This window comes from Staurois parvus, unplaced genomic scaffold, assembly GCF_062004578.1.
Source record: "Staurois parvus isolate SC_StPar_1 unplaced genomic scaffold, SC_StPar_1.0 ptg000432l, whole genome shotgun sequence".
NCBI lineage: Eukaryota > Metazoa > Chordata > Amphibia > Anura > Ranidae > Staurois > Staurois parvus.
In genome coordinates this window covers 728,815-749,431 of record NW_028318228.1, presented here as the reverse complement: position 1 = coordinate 749,431, position 20,617 = coordinate 728,815, and the positions used below count along the sequence as shown (strand labels likewise).

General features: G+C 42.1%; 1 protein-coding gene across 2 annotated transcripts in view; it reads left to right on the top strand.

Annotated features, from left to right (window-relative positions):
• The window catches only part of ARPIN (actin related protein 2/3 complex inhibitor), a 96,366-nt gene that overhangs the window by 23,496 nt on the left and 52,253 nt on the right, over positions 1–20,617 (top strand). Inside the window, exons 4-6 of one of the 2 annotated variants that reach the window (XM_089687624.1) lie at positions 6,897–7,103; positions 10,329–10,495; positions 12,138–16,551. In XM_089687624.1, the coding sequence (XP_089543750.1) occupies positions 6,897–7,103; positions 10,329–10,495; positions 12,138–12,146 (383 nt within the window). In that variant the 3' untranslated portion in view covers positions 12,147–16,551. Of the gene's footprint in view, positions 1–6,896; positions 7,104–10,328; positions 10,496–12,137; positions 16,552–20,617 lie in introns of those variants that run through there. The other variant, XM_089687623.1, reaches the window with a different exon arrangement.

The following is a 20,617-nucleotide window of genomic DNA, read 5'->3' as shown; positions in this document are numbered from 1 at the left end:
AAGATGGCATTTCTTTTATGTCTTTGCACAGCAGCGCAGTGACATGGTGGCTTTGTGTGCAAGGCGGTAAAATGCTACGTGATTGCATTTTACCGCCGTTCACCGCACGCCACCTCACCTCCCATCTGTGTTGCAGTGTGAGCGGGGCACATGGAAAACAATAGTTTTCGATTTGCTTAGCAGTGATTGGTTTTGTCCAGTGTGATAGAACGCCTGTCACCGCAGTTTGGTGGTTATTTACTAAAACTTGAGAGTGCAAATCTGATGCAGCTCTGCATAAAAACCAATCGGTTTCCAGGATTTACCCCTGGTTCATATATATATGCGGCAGCGCGGGCCGCGTTTTGCACGGGCACAAGAGCTCATTCATTTGAATAGACTCCCATGCCCCTGACACGCAGGGAAGAAGTCCCTGCACTTCTTTGGAAAACTTTGGTTCCAAGTACGGTTGCGTTTTCCAATGCGGGCGGATTGCCATTAGAACTAATGGCACCCGCCCGCGGGTCCGCATTTCTCTGTGCGGGTGGTGTGGCTGCACAGATTTTCGTGCCGATCCGCAGCGGCACCACCCACACAGATGTGAACCTAGGGTTATTGTCAAAGCTTAATTGAACAAGCTGAAGTTAGAAGCCGATTGGCTACCATGCACAGCTGCACCAGATTTTGCACTCTCACGCTTTGTTAAATAACCCCCTATGTGTGAGAGATCCCTGAGTTTGTAGAACTGGAAGTCCTGGATTTTTGTTTTGCCGGATTGGCTGGTCTGATGGGCTGCCCTACCTTCTCTCAATCACATTGCAAATAAACACGCCAACCCAAAAAACAAGGCTAAGCACAGAATACTTGGTGTAGTCTTGAGGTTACAGAGATTCCGTTTAGGAAAGTGTGATGTTTGTGGTCAGCAAAGCCAATATTGTAGAATCAAGAAATTTCTCATTCTGAAATAAAAATCATAAAATGAAATAAAGTTGCAGTTCTTCCAGTGTTATGTATGAAATATACGTGTATATGACACGTATATTCATATATACCACACTACACTGTTACTAAAACCCCATAAAATACATACCATCCATTGCCATCAATCTTCTTGCCTCTGTGCAAAATCACGTATATAAACATGATTTTGCACTTCCGCTATAGGGGGCACGCGCGCCGCCAGAGCGCCGCTTCTGCTGTGATTTCACACAACAGAAGCCGATCAACAGGTGTCGTCCAATAGGTGAACACCGCCACCCCTTGATCATTGAGGAATGATTGGACTCAGCTCTGCCTATGTAAACGAGGCAGAGCTGTGTCCTGTCACCAGCAATGTGCTGCATTGTCATTCCTTGCAAAGCAGCGAATGCAATCCAGCACCTCTTTTAGTAAAAATGCCTCACAGTACATAGTAAAACACTGGTTAGTCGCATATTTAACCCTTTGATTGCCCTAGCTGTTATTCCTTTCACAGCCATTGTCATTTAATACAGTGACTGTGTACTGTATATTATTAGCACTGATCACTGTATTAGTGTCACTGGTTCTCACAGTGTCAGTTAGTGTCCGACTGGCGGCTGCAATATCGTAGTCCCACTATAAGTCGCTAATCGTCGCCATTACTAGTATAAAAAAAAAAAACTCCAGTTTACATGCAATAGTTTGTAGACTCTATAACTTTTGCACAAACCAATCAATATACACTTATTGGGATTTTTGTTTACCAAAAATATATAGCAGAACACACTTTGGCCTAAATTTATGAAGAAACTTGTTGGTTTGTTTGGCTATGTTTTATAGCAGAAAGTAAAATGTAATAGGTTTTTTTTTAAATGTCAGTGTTTTTTCATTTATAGCACAAAAATAAAAACCGCAGAGGGAATCAAATACCACCGAAAGAAAGATATATTTTGGGGGAAAAAAAACATACATTTTATTTATGTACAGTGTTGTATGACCGCGCAATTGTCGGTTAAAGTAACGCAGCGGAGGGCAACATGGTCTTTCTGCCAGGAGGAGCAGGGTTATATGGCCACTCTTAGTGGCTGTCACTTGATAGGGAGACAGTCCTGCAGGCTTCCAATTATTAGTAGAGACTGAGAGCTGTCTGAAAGCTTGGTCACTATATTGGGTGCTCTCAGCACCAAAGCCCTGCTGCCCATGGGCGCATAACTAATTAAATATGTACCCTCCTTTTTTCTACCCTCAAAAAGTTAATACCTTCCACCCTAGAAAGTGTAATAAAATATAAAACCTTTTTGTGATATAATAAATTCCCAAAATAAATAAATCACAAATATATACCAAAAATATAACATATAAAATGAAAATAAAATACAAAAATTCCCCAAATCCAAAGTGTCCAATAGTAAATCCAAAAAATGAATAAATCCCACAATAAGTCCAAAAAACGTGTCCAAAATTCCAATCTTTTTCTTCAAAATATGAAAGTTGATCTCTATTCCATCCAAAAACGTACCTCAAAAAAAAAAAATATAAATAATCTAGTGTAATACAATTAATTAAAAGAAATCACCCCGTGCAACTTCACACTTCACTTCATATTTGCAGCATATGGACATTACAGCTCACCCTCTTTGCTGCCATGCTATGTAGGCAGCTGAACTCTAGGCAGAGGCAAATTATTGCAGCTGTGTAATCATTACTATATCATTACATTTATTATTTTTAAATAGAAGCAATGCAAGTACTTGAATATGAGTTGCTTTCAATATCTTGCAGTACCTGTACAGCAGGGCTGAGGTGTGAGAAGAATTGGCAATACAAGGAAGCAACCAATTCATGTGTTGACAGGAAGTATGCTGATAGGAGGAGAGAGCAGTGTGACATAAAATGAGCTCATCACTGTGCTGCTTTTCCCTTCGCTGTCCAGTCACAAGCTGAAACTGGTCCAAGATAACCTGGGCTCAGAGGAAGAATGTTGCTAGCCACCTAGAACATCTAGTGGCAGAAATAAATACTGAGGGGAAAACTTTGAATTTAAGCCATTGCAGCAAAAGCTGGTTTTATTATTTTATCTTCTAATGGGCTATTCACGAATTGGCTATTATTTATCTTAATATTTTATGCTGGAATTCTGCTTTAAACACACAACTGAAGGAGTCAGAAGCGCTCCAGCCCCCCTACCATGATTTATGACATATGCAGGCTCCACTTCCTGCTTAGTAATTCTGAACAATGATTGTGATTTTCTGTTTCCTATCTGTAAAAGCAAGGTCTAACTCTTTAAATACAGTGTCCTAACTGGCAGAGATTTTGTCTCTCCAGCCGTTGAAGTTTAACCCCTTCACGCCTAAAGGTAAAACAAATCTAAACACCTAAGTACAATTTTGCAACGTTGACATGTGTTAGTAAAACTGTACATATCATCACAACTACTTTGTATATGCAGATGAATTATACCGCGGTTTTTTTTTTCAGACAAATTGGGCTTTCATTTGGTGGTAAATGGTAATGGATATCTCCTGATTTTTTTTTTTATTATTATCAAAAGAAAACTGGCCCAAAATAGTAAAAAAAAAAGGTTTTTTTTATTTAGCTGTGTGTTTCTTGTTACTACCATAACCTACCATCAAAGAACAACCCAAAATTCTCCAGCTCTTGACGATCGCAGCGACACCATATATGTGTATGTTATTTGTACCCGTAGTACTGCCCAGAAACAATAGTGCACATTTTGTTTTTGTTTTTTTGTTTTTTTTTTAACCTAAAACACACTGATATTGACACTAAGTGATACCAATTTTGTTTTAAATCCTGACCTTTGACCCTGACCCAAACAATAACTCTGGCACTGAACTAGATCAAACCTTGATTTTTTTTTTTTTTTCTTTATTTTTATTTTTTAATAATTATTTCTTTTTTTTTCTTTTATTTTTTTTTTACAAACTTTTTTTTCTCTCTATGCCAGGAGTTCGAGAGATACAATGTATCTCTCTTCTCCATTCATAGAGAGAGAGAAAAAAACAAGGGGGGCCGGGCTGCAGTGACTGATCACTGTGATAGCCAATCGGAGGCGATCATGTGACCCGGAATCGGGAGTCCCAGGTCCTGATCGTTAGAACGGGACCCGGGGCTCTCAGTGACACCGCAGTCTTTGTGCTGGGAGAGCACAGTGCGGCGCGCTCACAGCACAAAGACAGGTACGCAAATATATGGCCCCATGGAAAAAAGCCCAGTTCTGTGAGGCTGCATATTTGTGTGATGTCGACGTCAAGGGGTTAAAGGATAAGTTACTGGCAAAATCACCAGGTGAAAATAAACGGGAAAAAAAAAACTAAAAGAAAACGAATGAAGCCATCACATCTAAGAATTGTTACATTGTTTTTGGTTTGGAGTTTAATTCCACTTTAAATCATGCTTGCTTTCCCAAGTCCTGAAATTCATAACAGAATGAGGGATCTGCCTCCAGTATCAATCTCATTGTATAATGAGAGAACCTGCAGCATCTGCATTCTTTTCAGGGGAGCCTTTTTAAAGTATTTCACCAAAATGAAACGACCTTTTCTTAGAGATGCCTGAAATGTAATTTGTATTTCCACTTCACTAAACATAAAACACTTTTCCCTGCAGCCTATATAAAAGTGTCAGTATGATTGGTCGCCTACATGACAGTCCTGCTTCTAGCAATGTTACCTGCAGCCTCCTGACTCTGAATACATTTCTCTGTGCTGTGTAAAATCTGCTCCAGGGAGATGGATTGCTATTCATTCCAGTGCAGGGCAGGTCTCCCATATCCAGCCACCCCGTGGAGATGATCAGGAACAGCAAAGATGCATGTGAGCACAGAACCAAGCTGCTGGAAATAAGATTTATCTTCATTAAGGCGAGCCATACATGATTCATGTTCTTCTGTTCAATCAGCAGGTTGAACGAAAAAAAATGAATCCACCCCCCCCACCCCCCACCCCCCATCCCCACATTCGAGGTGGATGGGGGGAATCCCTCCTGCTGAGCTATTGTATTATGATGGTGCGGAGAGTTCCCTACCATGAGAATACACTATACCCTGTGCACTGGTCGAGTGAAAAATTTCCAACAGGCTGGTTATACAGAAGTCAATAGAGAGATCAACTTCTCTCTATTGACTGCTCATAGATGGAACAAAATTCGGCCTGTCTGTGCTGAACCAGCCAGTTATCAGTCCATCTATGGCCAGCTTATAGCTGACCATAGACGGTTTGAATATTGGCCGGTTCAGCAGGGATCTGCTGAGCTTGAACCATGTATGGGCAGGCTGAATGTATCCAAGTTGATTTATCAGCTTTTGTACAACTAGCATGCCAGATTTTTTACATGTGATATCTCTAGCAGCTGTTATAGCCACTAGCGACAATCACGGTCTTCACAATGGCTCGGTAGTTGCAGGAAAGAAATTTGCATGGTCTATGGCATGCCTCAGGCTAGGTTCACACTGGCCTGCATGGTAAAATTCAGTGTTTTACAGTGTGGGCTAGTTTTGTGTTTTTTTTTTAAAACTTTATTAGGAGTGTGAAAGGGCTGTACTTAGTGCAGCACATCTTCGCACTCATTGTCTATTGATTAGGCTTGGTATTTTTCCATGCAGGCTAGTGTCATGTCAGCTTTGGCAGAGAACGGTGAACTCCATTTCAGTGCACTGCTTCCTTTTTTTTTTTTTTAAATGTCACTGCACAGCAGTCTGATGCATTGCGCTGCTGTGCGGTGACATGCAATGCCATTCCAGGTGTGAACGGGCGCATAGAAAACAATTGGTTTCTGTGTGCCCTAGAGGTGAATGCCATTTATTCAGTGTGGGAAATTTTAGGTCACCACAGATTGTGTGAATGAGCCATAAAGGTAACCTCCATTATTGACATTTTTTCACAGGTTGCAGTGACAAGTACGAACTACTCTATTTAGTAAAATGCAGCTGTACTTTAGGCCCCCCTTGTGCACAGTCAGTTTCAGGCTAGGTTCACATATGTGCGGGTGGTGCAGCTGCGGATCCATGCAGCCGCACCACCCGTACAGAAGAATGCAGACCCGCAGGTGGGTGCCAGTAGTTCTAATGGCACGCTGCCCGCACTAGGAAACAAAACCGTACTGGGAAGCGAGGTGCGGGCTGCGTTTTCAGAAGAACTGCAGGGACTTCTTCCGTGCGTGTCACTGGGCACGGGAGTCCATTCAAATCAATGTGCTCTAGTGTCCGCGCAAAACGGGGCCCGCACGGCCGCATAGATGTGAACCGGGGGTGAGTGTTCTTCACCTCCCTCTGTCTGTAGAAGATCTTCTACACTTGGTTTAATTTTTTTCTGCATTTGGCCTGTGCCTCAAGCATTCTTTACTTGCAATTTTGCAGATTGCAGTTTATGGTCCATGACCATTTTGAGGCAGTCTGTATAGGACGCCACTCAGCCCCTGTGGCTCGAGGTGTAAAAGGTGCTGGCCATGGGAGCCCATCCTCGCACCAGCACTTTGCAAGTCCAAACAAAAGCGGCCACACACTGACATCAATCCTCCAAAGGTTTATTCACTCCTTGCACACTGACCGTTCATACCTGTAGCCACGTTTCACCTGGAATAGGCTGAGTCGTATCTCTCTGGCTAAGCTCCATCCAGGTGAAGTGCGTCAGCAGGGGCATGGCTACAGGCAGGGACAGGAACTTCTGTAAAGCTGCTTGTTGGAAAGTTTTCCCTCGATCATGGCCACTGACTATAGCTGGTGGTGTTGATGAGTGTATTGTGATGGCTGGAAACTCGCTTTAAAGAATCGTGTATGGATGGGCCAGTAGAATGCATTTACGCTTAAATGCCATAAACTTCCGTACATATTGTAACATCAGACGAGTTTTTTTTACGCTGCTTTTCATAATCCTGCATGCATGAGGATAAAAAATGTCTGTGTTGGTTATTGATGACAGATTTTTTGTCTTCAGAGGTGGAAGCAAAAGGTGAAACTGACAAACTCTCAATAGAGGAGCTGAAGAGTCTCATCAACAAAGAGGAGCTAACAAGAATTAGTGATAAATATCTTCCCAAGGACACGGTGGCCTTCTGGCTCCCTGAAGCTGAGATGGAGAAAACTGAACTGGAGATCGGGGAGCAGTTACGGGTGAAGACAATTGGTGACGGACCATTTTTATGTAGGTTTTTTTTAATTTTTTTTCTGTTCTATGCCATGACGTTAAGCACAGTTGAGTGTAAACGAGCAATATGACATCCATTCTTTTGGCCATACTTTTCATGTGAGTCACCAAGAGTGCACTTAGTTCTGCACTACTGTGACCTGTATTTGTTCGACAGTGGGCTAAAGTCTGCTGTCGGCTGATGTCATAGAGCCAGTCCAGGCTCTTTAGGGATCCCGACAATAATGTTGGGATCTGCCCATGTCTGACCGGCAGCTGCTCCCACCCCCTCCACAGTCTGGCGTTTCAGTGAGCGCTAGAGGGGAAGAGCAGAGAGGGGTGACTGACAGTCACGGTCTCTCTGTTCAACTGAGCTGTCAGCAGTGTTTGATCGCTCAGTTCTCGGAACAGAAACAGTGGGGGGCAGATGCAGTATCGGATCGATGTGTGTGTTTTAAACCCACACTTCTCTTTTAAATAAACGTACTGAGAAAATACAAGGGCTGCTTTTGCTGAACTATTCTTGAAAAAATCTCTAGTTGTATGGCTACTATGTTGATCCAACTTGGGCCAATGTAACTATGCAGATACCATACTTGTGGGATTCCCATGGAAGCTGGAAATGATAGTATCAAGTACCACTACTACAGTGATCTCCACTAGTTTCCAGGACCCATGCCAGTTTATTGAACACAGGAGGTCACTCGGCACGGACACCATTCAGGGAACATGCTGCATTTTCTCTAAGAATGCAAAGTGTTTTCTGATTGGAAGAGGTGGGGCAGTGATGTCGCAATAAGGGTATATTTTTTTTTATTTGTCTTTTCGTGTGTGTGTGTGTGTGTGTGTGTGTGTGTGTGTGTGTGTGTGTGGTATACATCTCTCCAGGGGCAGAAAAAAAATGGCCTTAATGCCCAGCCAACACACACATGCATCCATAGTGGTGTGAGGTTCTGTGCTCAAAGTATCCTATTTGTCATAGGTTGTGATCGGGGGCCAGTGGACAAAGGAAGCTGCTTTTCCTCCTGGTGTGAAAGCCCACTTATAGACCCGTCAGGAGGCACTGAGAAGAGGTTTACCCTCTTACAGAGGTTCTCATATACTGTAAGCATGTTTGGAAAAAGTCTTTTTTTCCAAACATGCTTACAGTATATGAGAATCTCATCATTCAGCCGCTGCTCCTCACTATCCAATCACTGGCTGCTTTGTTGCAATGGAGAAAACTGCGGCCACTGATCTGGCTTTTCTGCTTTTTAGGGGTGTCAGAAATACAACAGCGGCTGAAATCATTTGTAAGATTAGAATTCCCATAAGTGCGGTTCCATTGTTTCTTCTGCTATTGGAGTCCAGATATAATGGCACATTTCACAGTACCAACAAATTCAGAAAATTGATGTCATTGTTCTGGGGTTGATTTGCTAAATTTTGAGAAAAGGAAACTAGCCCAGAATAGAATTCTTTTTCTCTATAAATTGAAGGTAACACTTGGCAGGATGCTGCTGCCAACAAGTTTGCTCTTTTTCATTTCCCTTGTTAACGAATCAGTCCCATGTGACCTGTTGTAGCTGCTGCTGTTTTGCCTTTTCATTTTCTGTGTGTTTGGTGTTGTATGGCTGTGCATATAATGAAATACAACTGTAACAGAACACACACAAACTTTGCTTAAATTGGCCATACACTGTATGAATTTAGTGGGTCCTCTGTTGGTTTCCTCCCATTTGACAAATTGTTGGCAACTGATTAGGGACTGGCTGCCAGAATACAGGGGGCACAGTGGGATATTTGTTCATCTGCACACTGTGTAGTGTGGATGGAGGAATCTGTCAGCTTTATATCATTCAACCTGCAAGCTGAATGAAAAATCTTTCAGTATATGGCCAGCTGTAAAATCTATTATACTGTACTGCAGAAAAAAAGTTTTTGTCCTTGGTGGACACTTTTGACAGCACTCTGTAATCCTATGTGTACTGTATTTAGAAGCAATGAGTAGTATATTCTAAATCGGTGTTCTCTGAATTTTTCAGTATGAGGGTCACAATAATTTGCAGGCCAAAAAAGTCAGTTTTATAAATGAGTGAATATAACTAAATTGAATGAAAAAGCAGACTACGAGAAATAACATCATGTCAAAGGCCCCCATGACATCAGAAGTCTCCATCACATCAGTCTCCATTGCAAATCCGAAGCCCCCCATCACTTCATAGACTGCCTTACATATCAGCAGTCTCCTATGAGAGGTCCCCCATACATCAGGCTTCCTATCAGAGGTCCCCCAATACAACAGGCTCCCTATTATAGGCCCCCCTTAAATTCAGAAGTCTCACCATCACATCAGAACCTATCCCCATCACATCAGAATCCCCCGTTACGTCTGGCTCCCAATCACAGTGTCCCCATATTTTGAAGTCCCCATGGGAGTCTCCCGTTCATTTCATAATCCTCTCCATCAATTGGAGTCTCCCTTTCACTTCAGAAGTTGCCTCATCACATCCGAACCTGCCCCCTTTGTATCAGAGTTTCCCTTTCACAGCCCCCCACCACCTCATAATCTCTGTTACATTTCAGAGGTTCCTCCTTACATTAGGGTCCCCATGGGAATCTCCCTTTACTTCCAAATCCACCCCATCACATTAAAAACCACCCATCGATTCATGGCCCCTCTTACATATCAAAGTCCGCTCTTACATCAGGGTTTCTATCAGAGGTCCCATTTTCATCAGATCCCAATTGGAGTCCCCCTTTCACTTCAGAAGTTGCCTCATCACATCAGAACCTGCCCCCTTTTGTATCAGAGTTCCCCTTTCACAGCCCCCCACCACCTCATAGTCTCTGTTACATGTCAGAGGCTCCTCCTTATATCTGGATCCCTATCAGAGTTCCCTCATACATTAGGGTCCCCATGGGAATCTCTCTTCACTTCCAAATCCACCCCATCACATCAAAAGCCACCCATCACTTCATGGCCCCTCTTACATATCAGTTTCTATCAGAGTCCCCCCCACCTTTTACTGTAGGGGCCCCATCAGAAGTGGAGACCAACAGATCTGAATCATCAGTCTGTGCACCAAGTCTGAGGATATGCCACTGATTCTAGCTGCGGGCCAGATAAAATCTCTTAGCAGGCCGGATGTGATCTGTTGGCCGTTGTTTGGAGACCCGTGTTCTAAAGGAACCAGAGAAATGTTGTGTGACAATATTATAACAACTACTTTGTTTCATATTTGTGGTGTTTTTCTCTTTTAGTCTCTTTAGCAAAAGTTGACAGTGGTACAGTGACCAAGTGCAATTTTGCTGGGGATTCTCAAACTGGGGCATCTTGGACAGACAACATTATGGCCAACAAATCTTGCAGCAGCGCTCCTGTTCCTGAACCCCGGGGCCAAGGTGATGGCGCAGAAGATGATGAATGGGTATGACTATCACCAGTATTGATTACAATAAGCAGCCTATGGTCACCTGTACTGACCTTTATGAAATTGTACTGCAACTGTGGGGTTACTGTAGGTTATTCGGAAATTCTTGCACTAGCTTTATTGCCTCAAGACCCCCAAACAAGTAGCATTTATTAGTGATACTTCTTCCAAAAAGTTGGTTCTTGGTCCTGCCCCTCCTACTTCCCCAATTTCAGGTAGGTTGACGACACTGATAGATCTGTAAGATATATTTGGAGCCAGGAGGGGGCCTCTTTCTAGGTAAAACCAAGATCTGCATAATAGAGTACTCTAAGCATTAGAGCATCTGAGGTACTCCAGTACTGATAAGTAATTAGCAGTGCTACTTTGTTTTGAAACTTTAGCTCAATACTAGATGTAAATCTAACCATCATGTTTGGTTGAAGGCTTAAGCCAGCCATACATGGATTGAAGTTTTGGCTGGTTCAGCCTTGATCAGACAAGTTTCAATCCATCTATGGGTAAAATCATTGTACTCAAGTCGATCCATCGATCGAGAGGGTATAACCAGCCTGCCGGGTTTTCCTGCATGTGATTAATGCCAATGGATATAGCCTGTAGCAGTAATCATTGTATTCTGCCAGCGGGGAAGGCTCCCCATGATCCTCTGCCTGCAGAATACAAAATGCAGGAGGCATTCCCTCATCAACACTGACTGTATTGATGGGGCAATTGTGTGATTTTCTTTCTTTCCACCCGTGGTGGAAGGAAAGAAAATTGATTAGTTTATGACTTACTTTGCACTGCATTTGATGCACCCACAATAAAAATAAAAAAAGTTAATTTGTCAATTCTTTGCACTCGAGACAGCAAAACAAATTAAACCCTCAATTCAGACTATTCCTCCAGCTGTAGGTTTGTAAAGAGGTACCGACTTTTGGTCCTGGAACTGGAGGAAGTATCAATGGAAAACATGTATGGTGACTTGTATTTAATTGAGAACTAAGGCAGGCTATAGATGATGCAATTTTCTTTTTTTTCATTCTGTGGTTGCAGAAAAGAAAAATTGCTCAATTCCCCCATCAACACTAAATGATCCCTCCCGCAGAGCTATTGTGTTCTCCCGATGGGGGGAGCCGTCCCTGCTGGGAGAACAAATTGATTATTGCTAGCGGCTATAGCCACTGGCAGTAATCGCATGCTAGAAATCTCACATGCTGGTTGTACCCAAGTCAATCGATGGATCAACTTAGGTACAATCAGCCTGCCCATAGGTGGATTGAATCTTGGCCAGTCCCTTCTGAACTGGCCAAGATTTGAACCATCTATGACCGGCTTAGGAGTTCCTCTGCTGTGGATTTGTCTGAATGGATGACACGGTGGAGCTCCACACAGTCACATTAATTAAAAAAAACAAAAAAACAAAACAGGGACCCGAGGAGAGAAGAGCTCCCATATTTAGTAAGGGAGGTGGATGGGTGGGTGGGGGGCTGCAGATGATGAAAATGTTTTTGGTTAAACCTCAATTATAAAACATAGTCACAAAGGTGGACTTCACGTTTTAAATCTACCTACTTAAATTGGCCAATGTTTTTAACCCATGGTTTATGTTTTTAGTAAAACGTGGTGTGTTTGTTTTTTTTTGCTTTTTTTTTGGAAGGATGACTGAGGACATGGATTTTATTCCTGCTGACATTTCTGTGACCAAGTTACCATGACAAGAGACACAAAGCAGTCTCATATGGAGAAAGTATAAACCTCATTGGTAGTTCCAAGTCTGAAGCCACCTGTCTGATTCATATGTACAATTTATAATGGTTTGTAGGGATCCTACAACTAAAACTTCTGACAGCTTGGAGTGCAGAGCTCAGTACAGTCATGGTACATGCACTTTCACTTCTGTTTACACTAAAGACTATAGAATCTGGCCACTGGCAAACTTGTGATTTCTTTAGGCCTCATGCACATGCAGCTCTCCTAGAAGCCCGCAGCGCTTTTGCAGAGAAAACACCTGATGCATGTAAAAGTGTCAGAACACTTTTACAAGTGTCAAGCTCTTGGGCATTAATTCATTTTATTGGCCAGAATAAATCATTTATTTTGTATATTAAAATTAAACAATGCTCACGCGCTAAACTCTGCTAAAGTTAACACACGTTTAGATGTTTTTACAATGTCAAGCGGTTTTTCTGCCCAAACTTTGCTGCGACTGGATGCACTGGCAGAGGGTTCTTTTCCTGCCTCTGAACTCTCCTGTCATTAAACTCTTCTAAAAGTCTGTATGCAGACCTACTGAGCGACATATCAGACTGGATGTCGCTCCACTTCCTTAAACTGAACCTCTCCAAAACCGAGTTTCTTGTCTTCCCCCCAGCCCGGACACCACCCCCCATTGACTTCTCCATCTCATCCAACAACGCCACCATCAAACCCGCCCCGCAGGCCAGAGTACTTGGTGTCATTCTGGACTCCAACCTATCCTTCCAGCCCCAAGTCCAATCTTTAACAAAGTCGTGTAGACTCCACCTCCGCAACATCGCCAAAATCCGCACGTTCCTAACCCCAGAAACCACTAAACAGCTCATCCACTCCCTCATCATATCACGACTCGACTACTGCAACTCCCTCCTCACTGGCCTGCCTCGCCGCTGGCTATCCCAGCTTCAGTCGATCCTGAATACGGCTGCCAGACTCATTCACCTTTCCAACCGCTCCATCTCCGCCACCCCCCTCTGCCAATCCCTCCACTGGCTTCTGATTGCACAACGGATCAAATTCAAAATCCTAACACTGACGTACAAAGCTGTCCACCATACTGCCCCAAATTACATCACTGACCTAATATCCAAGTACCGCCCAGCACGCACACTCCGCTCCTCACAAGACCTCCTTCTCTCTAGTTCCCTGGTCTCCTCCTCCCATGCCCGCCTCCAGGACTTTTCCAGGGTGTCACCCATCCTCTGGAACTCCCTGCCCCAACCCATCAGATTATCACCTACTCTCCTCTCCTTTAGGCGCACCCTGAAAACCCACCTCTTCAGGGAAGCCTACCCCACCCCCTGCTAACCTGCCAACCTCCTCCACTCTTCCTACCACTCCATCTCCCACAGCTATCTCCTCCTGTACCACTATCCCCTCCCTCCTAGATTGTAAGCTCGAAAGAGCAGGGCCCTCGATCCCCTCATGTTTTGCATTGTATTGTTATTGTTCTGTCACACGTTCTGTCCCCCTTTGTAATGTACAGCGCTGAGCGAACTATCGGCGCTTTATAAATACTGTATAATAATAATAATATGCATGGACACATAGGCTAACATGCAGGGGAGTTTAGAGGCTTGGAAAAAAAATGCTAGATGCCCCTAGGAGCAGCTGCAAAAACATCTTGTGTGCGTGAAGCCTAAATGTATATGTAGTAAAGCTTCAGGTCTCCTACACACTGGGCTGCTGATACAGGCGTTTAGCATTTTGTTCTTCAGCCTGTAGAAGCAACCCTGTTAGCCTATGTGTCCGTGCACATTTTGGCATTTGCAGGCATCTTTGAAAAGGAGCGTTTAAAGGCTAAAAAAAAAAAAAAAAATCACAATTTCGTTTTGGAGAGTTTTCCGGGCAGAACAAACTGCTTGACTTTGCATAATCACAGTATCTAAGCACGTTCAGTATTTTCAAGTGTAAATTGATTATAGTGGAAAATGAACAAAGGGGAATGTTTTTGAAAAAAAATGATTGCAAATGCAGTTAAATGCATGAGCAGTACGAGCCATTATGAGCTTTTTTTTCTGCCACTTTTTTTTTTTTTCTGACATTTTTTTCAGGCATCTAGTGTGCATTGACCCTTATTTGTATTCCTGTATTTTTCACTGAACATAGGTATGCCCTAAACATAGTATATCAGCATAAATAACATGGGAACTGTTTTGTTACATATATTTATTTGCTGGTTAAGGCACGCTAAAAGGGTTTTTTTTTTAAGTAGACCCCAATTTCTACACTCCTCTTCTACACTCCTCTTTTGCCAATGACGGGTGCGGTTTACCAGATTTTCTTGGTGGGGTGAATCCGTCCCTTCAGATATAACCGCAGCTATGGAGCACCCTAATATCTGCACATGCATAGGTCCAGTGTAGTGTACACAGTAGGAAACACCCTTTAGGTCTCATTCACCTATTCACAGACCGTGTTCATTCAGACACAACTGAACAGCTGTCAAATTGGGAGTAGCGGCTGTGTCCCTGTAGCAGCTGCATCTCAGTAGACATGAATGGGACTGGCTGTACACAGATGCATGGAACACCTGTGCATCCTGTGTGGGTGCAGACAGCCCTTTGCACGGGTGTACGTTTAGGTATTTGATGCCTTAAAGCGATACTGAAGCACTCGCTGCAATTTCATTCCAATGACAGGTCAATGGGGAAAGCCTTAGGTTTTTTTGTTTTTTCTTTTTTAAATGGGTAGGGGGTTAATAGCGATTACTAATATCTCTACTGTATGTCAGTAAATCTTATTCCAATCAGAACGCAGTTTATTTTCTTGGAGCCAAGCCTGAGCTGCAGTGTTATGTACTAAGAAAGGCAGGATAATTTGTTTTGTGCATCTTATATTAGAACTTTTAGTAGAAGTACAGTAAAAAAAAAAAAAATCATTTATTTGTGTACCAAACTTTACTCATTTAATTATGTACTTTTGTATGTAATTGTATATTTTTATAAAAACCAATAAAGATACTTTGCAGTTTGAATGCAAAATGAAACCGGTCTTGCAAAGGTGTCATTAAACACAATTTTTATTGTTTGTTCTTCTTCAAAGTGGAACTTCACTCTCTCACTCAACATTGACTATTTTTAATTCTTCTGCTGCTACCATTAGTAAATAGATAGGGAAGTATATCCTATTTGTAATGGTTATGTACATTAGGCACATGAAAGCTGTATGCAACATCCATTTTCTTCTCAGCCATTTTTTGTCATGAGGAAAGTCATAGCCCAGAGATCTTACCCCCTCCCTCCTCCCTCAATTCATGGAATACATAGCCTTAACTTTTAACACACTTCAAAGGGCCTGTTATCTCAATTTAGGGACAGCAGACCCCAACACACAGGCTTTTGCCAGAGCTGTAAATAGCTAAAGGATTTCTGGCAAGATGTCTGTTAATTTCTGCTGACCATAAAAAAATCTACAGATTAACACTTCCTTCTGACCTATCGTAAAACTATGGCAAAATCCTCCAGTTCTGTCGCCCATGGTTTGTAAGGCAATTAAAGCATTAGGAACACATGGTGTGCCATAAATTGTGTACCCAGAAAGCATTCGGGCATGAGGCAACCTTTTCAAGACCTCTGCCCAATTCACAACTTCACACACAATTCACAAAATCAAACAGGACCAAGACACATTAATATTATTATTGTTATACAGGATTTATATAGCGCCAAAAGTTTGCTCAGTGCTTTACAATATAATATTATGTATATATTTCAAAGGGGAATATCATACCGAACAAATTGAGGTCATACCTGACTAAGCTAGCACATACAGAGGTAGAGGGTGAGATGGCAGTCTCCTACCTCCTGGGTGACAGGCCCATCTGAAGTACTATGGTAGATTATTGTTCAGCATTATATTTCCTGTCCAAGGATAACAAACACAGTTTCCAGAACGCCTTCAGTACATATGAAAGGCATAAATATGCATATAAAACCACGTGTAGGGGAGGGCCACGATACAGTCATAAACACAGTGACCTCCCCATGGCCACTTCTCAACTGCTTAATTGGTCAAATGGTGCTTGCCAACACCCCTTTGATACCACAGAAAAGGGAAATGCCAGGACATTTAGACAGCTCTGGTTTTAACATCCAACCAAGAAACACCTAACCAGACTTGAGAGAGCCACTTTTCCATTTTTGATTGATCGATTGAGCTCTGCTAAAACCAAGGACTTTGCAAGTATTTACCTGTTTCGCCTGTTTGTGTTGCTGTTGCTTGTTCTCTTTGTTCTGTGTAACACCCTTTTTCTGTAAATATTTTATTTGTACCATTTTGTCCTTTTCCATTATTAAACCCTATTTTGAAAAGTGTTGAAATTGTCTCTAAGGCTTTTAATGCAAACTAACAGAATCCCCATCTCTTGAAGAGTGCTACTGTAGTATAAATCTCTGAACATACCTATCGGTGGTGACAGTGAGTGAAACAGACATTTATTCTAAAATCTTAGTTGTTACTGCTGGTTTCCTCCTTCATGGTAAAAAGGTGGTGGTGGTGGTTTAAAGGGTTAATTGCCTAATTGACTTAACCCAGTAAAAATCGCTCTCAGACTGCTGGCACCAAGATTGTGGCCCTGCACGCTGGAAAATCGTTGTGCAGGGTGCAGTGGAGTGTGGCATTGTTACGTAAGTGACAGCGTGGCGTGATATTGGCCAGGCCTTTGTCACAAGTTGGTGAGAAGGGCAGGGTCAGGCATCGAGTTCGTCGCGGTATTTACTTGTGTTAAACTTTTTTTTTTTACATTTCTTCAGCTACTTCCTGGTTTCCTTGCTTAGGCAAATGATGTCATACATTCCAGCAGTCTTCAGGAGGGGAGGGTTCTCAGCAGCCTATGCCTGAGCTAAGGGCAGATAGATTCCAGGAAGTATATGATATGAATCATCTACTATTTTTGGATCATTTGTCTTTCAACAATAATGCATAGAAGCCAACATATGGATAAAAACACAATAATGTTAATTTTTGTGAAATTTGTATATTTCCTCCTGTCATTTTACCAAATTTTGAGAGACTTTTTTGTGTATATACAGGCATGTTGTTGCATAAATCTCCCAGTAACTAAAAGCATGATACAATGTACATGCATTGTGGCTAAATGGTTAGCACTTCCGCCTGGCAGTACTAGGATCGTTGATTCGAATCCCAGCCACGGCACCACCTGCCTGGAGTTTGCATGTTCTCCTTGTGCCTGCGTGGGTTTCCTCTGGGTACTCCGGTTTCCTCGCACACTCCAAAGACATGCTGGTAGGTTAATTGGATCCTGTCTAAATTGGCCCTAGTATGTGTATGTATGAATGTGAGTTAGGGACCTTAGATTGTACACCCCTTGAGGGTTAGGGACTGATGTGAATGTACAATATATATGTAAAGCGCTGTGTAAATTGATGGCGCTATATAAGTACCTGTAATAAATAATAATGGTCTAATCCCTTGTTAGAACACACAGTATGTCATATGTAGTGAGGATGCTTTCATTCTTCACATATCTTTGGCGAAAAATTTCTCAAGATAGACAGGGATTAGGAACAGACAAATATACTTACAAAGGTGTGAAACTTGAGCTGTTAGGAGAAAGGTGTCATTAGTTTAAAGATTTGCCAGATGGATAACAGAATGACATTTTGAAGAACCTCAGAGAATGACAATGGGGGAGATTTACTAAAACCAGAGCAAAGAGAATCTGGTGCAGCTCTGCATAGTACTGTAACCAATCGGCTACTAGGTGCTATTGTCAGTCATTAATCACTTGCCCTCCAGAGGATTTATACTCCTTCCAGGCAATTGTTTTGAGATACGGCACCGTGTTTCTTTAACTGACAATTGCGCGGTCATACAATGCTGTACATAAATGAAATTTATGTTCTTTTGTTTTCCCACAAATAAAGCTTTCTATTGGTGGTATTTGATCGCCTGTGCATTTTTTTTTATTTTTTGCGCTATAAACAAAAAAAAGACCAACAATTTTGAAAAAAAAAACAATATTTTTTACTTTTTGCTAATAAAAATTGGCCAATAAAAATATTTTAAAAATCTAATTTCGTCATAAATTTAAAAATTTAGGCCAAAATGTATTCTGCTACATGTCTTTGCTAAAAAAAAAAAAAATCCCAATACATGTAAATTAATTGGTTTAAGTGAACTTTATAGTATCTACAAATGGCAGTATATATACTGGAATTATTTGTATTTTTTTTTTTTCACTAGTAATGGCGGCAATCAGCGACTTATAGCGGGACTGCGGCGGACAATCTGACACTGGGGGGGAAATGACTGCCAGTGACACCAATACAGTGATCAGTGCTAATAAAAAGCACTGACACTGTACTAATGACACTGGGCAGGAAGGGGTTAACATCTGGGGTGATCAAAGGGTTAAATGTGTGCTGTGTGTGTTTTACTAGGGAAACAAGCTGCTTTTGTATTGCTCTGCTGTGCAGAGCAATACAAAGTAGCCTGTTCGTGCTGGCAGGGGAGAGATCTATATTGTTTACATACAGACCTCTCCCCTGTCTGCTCCGCCGATGATCACCGAGTCCCGGCCGAGAATCGGTGGCCCCGACCCGGTGATTGACATGCTAAGGAGCCAAAAGCGGCACAGGTAGGGAAGCGCGCGCCTCCTACCCAGAAATACAAATCACGTGTATATATATACGTGATTTTGCGCATCCCTGCCGCCCTGTAGCAGTACTTCTGCTATAGGGCGGTCGGGAAGCGGTTAAACAATTATTAATATTATACAGGATTTATATAGCGCTGACAGTTTGCACAGCGCTTTACAGTATAAAGGGAGATATTACAATACATTTCAGTATAGAAGGCATAGGAGGGCGCTGCACGTGGAGCTTACAATCTAAAGGAAGAGGGAGGTGGTAAAAAAGATGATCGCTACAGGGGATGATCTGATGGAGGTGCCTCAAGTGCAGTTCTTAGGTGGAGGTGGGGTAGGCTTCCCTGAATAAGTGAGTTTTCAAAGATCGCCTAAAGGAAGACCGGGTAGGGGCTGACCGGACATACTGGGGTAGGGAGTTCCAGAGGATGGGAGAGGCTCTAGAGAAATCCTGTAGGCGAGTGCATATCTGAATTTAGAAACTGATTGGTTACTATGAACAGCCGCACTACATTCTCTGGGCTCCAGTTTTAGTAAATATCCCCCAATGGCCATTCTCTAGCAAGACAAAACAGGCCTGTCCAAAGATCTAGCAATGACTTTGCCAAATATGTCACAGCAAAAATTACTTTAAAGTGTAAATAAAGGCAAAACTTTATTTTTTCATTTTGGACAGAGCTACCCTAGGTTCACACTTTATGTGGATTTCAGTGCATTTTCCAGTTTGCAGAAATGCAGTCCATTTAACATGATTGCCTGTGGCTCTGGTTCACGTCTGTGCATTATGAGCCTGTGCAGATTTTTGAAAGGGTCAGGGACTTTTTTTACCTTAGCAAATTGCATTTCTTGTGCAATAGACTTCAAGGAACTGTACCAAAAAATGCAAGTGTTGTGTTTTGTGTTTTTGTTTTGTTTATTTTGCCAATAGAAAAGTATTGACTTTGATGTGATTTTTTGGATGGGTTTGACTTTGATGTGACTTTGCACTCAAGTAGCTTGAAAGTAGTATCAAGGTTGCACTATATGAATAGAACTCTTTCCTTTTGCAAAAAAAAAAAAAAGCTGCATCAAAGTCTTACCCATCCAAAGTCACATCAAAGTCAATACTTTCCTATTGGCAAAAAAAAGCGAAATGCGTAAAAAACGTGCATTCAGAAAAGCAAAACATGCCAGCAAAATGCATCAATGGCAACAAGCAGAGCTGTGAACCTAGCCTAAGGGAGGGATAAAACCCTCAGTTTTTCTTTTGTAATGTTTCCCATTGGGGAGATTTCCCCTCTGTTAGTGTTCCGATGTCAACCAAAAGGGGGATTTTCTTTCCATTTCACTTGCAATGATGAGGAGAAATAGAAGAAATTAGAGAGGGTGACTTTATAACAAGGGCACAGACAGCAGTAAAAACTAACAGATGTTCTAATCCCTCCCCTCTGTATCCATCCCAGTGGATATGATGTCATGCAGTAAAATACCGATTAATTGAGATAAATACTGCAAATTTTGATGGAATACCATATGTGGTATTTTGGAAGCGTTTTTTTTTAGTGAATTACAAAAATAGATTTGCGAAATGCTAAGAAGTATTTTACTGCAGATCTTAATTTTGTGAATGGAACCGTTTGTATTTTACCTCTGAATATAAGGCTTCCTCCGATTGGCTGAGGTGCAAAGTTTCATTCTTAAAATACAATGCTTCCTGTGAATAGCTGAGCAGTACTCATCCCGACTCCAGTTTGTCTCGGAAAATGGGATGAGAAGTTCCTTCCCTGCTGCTG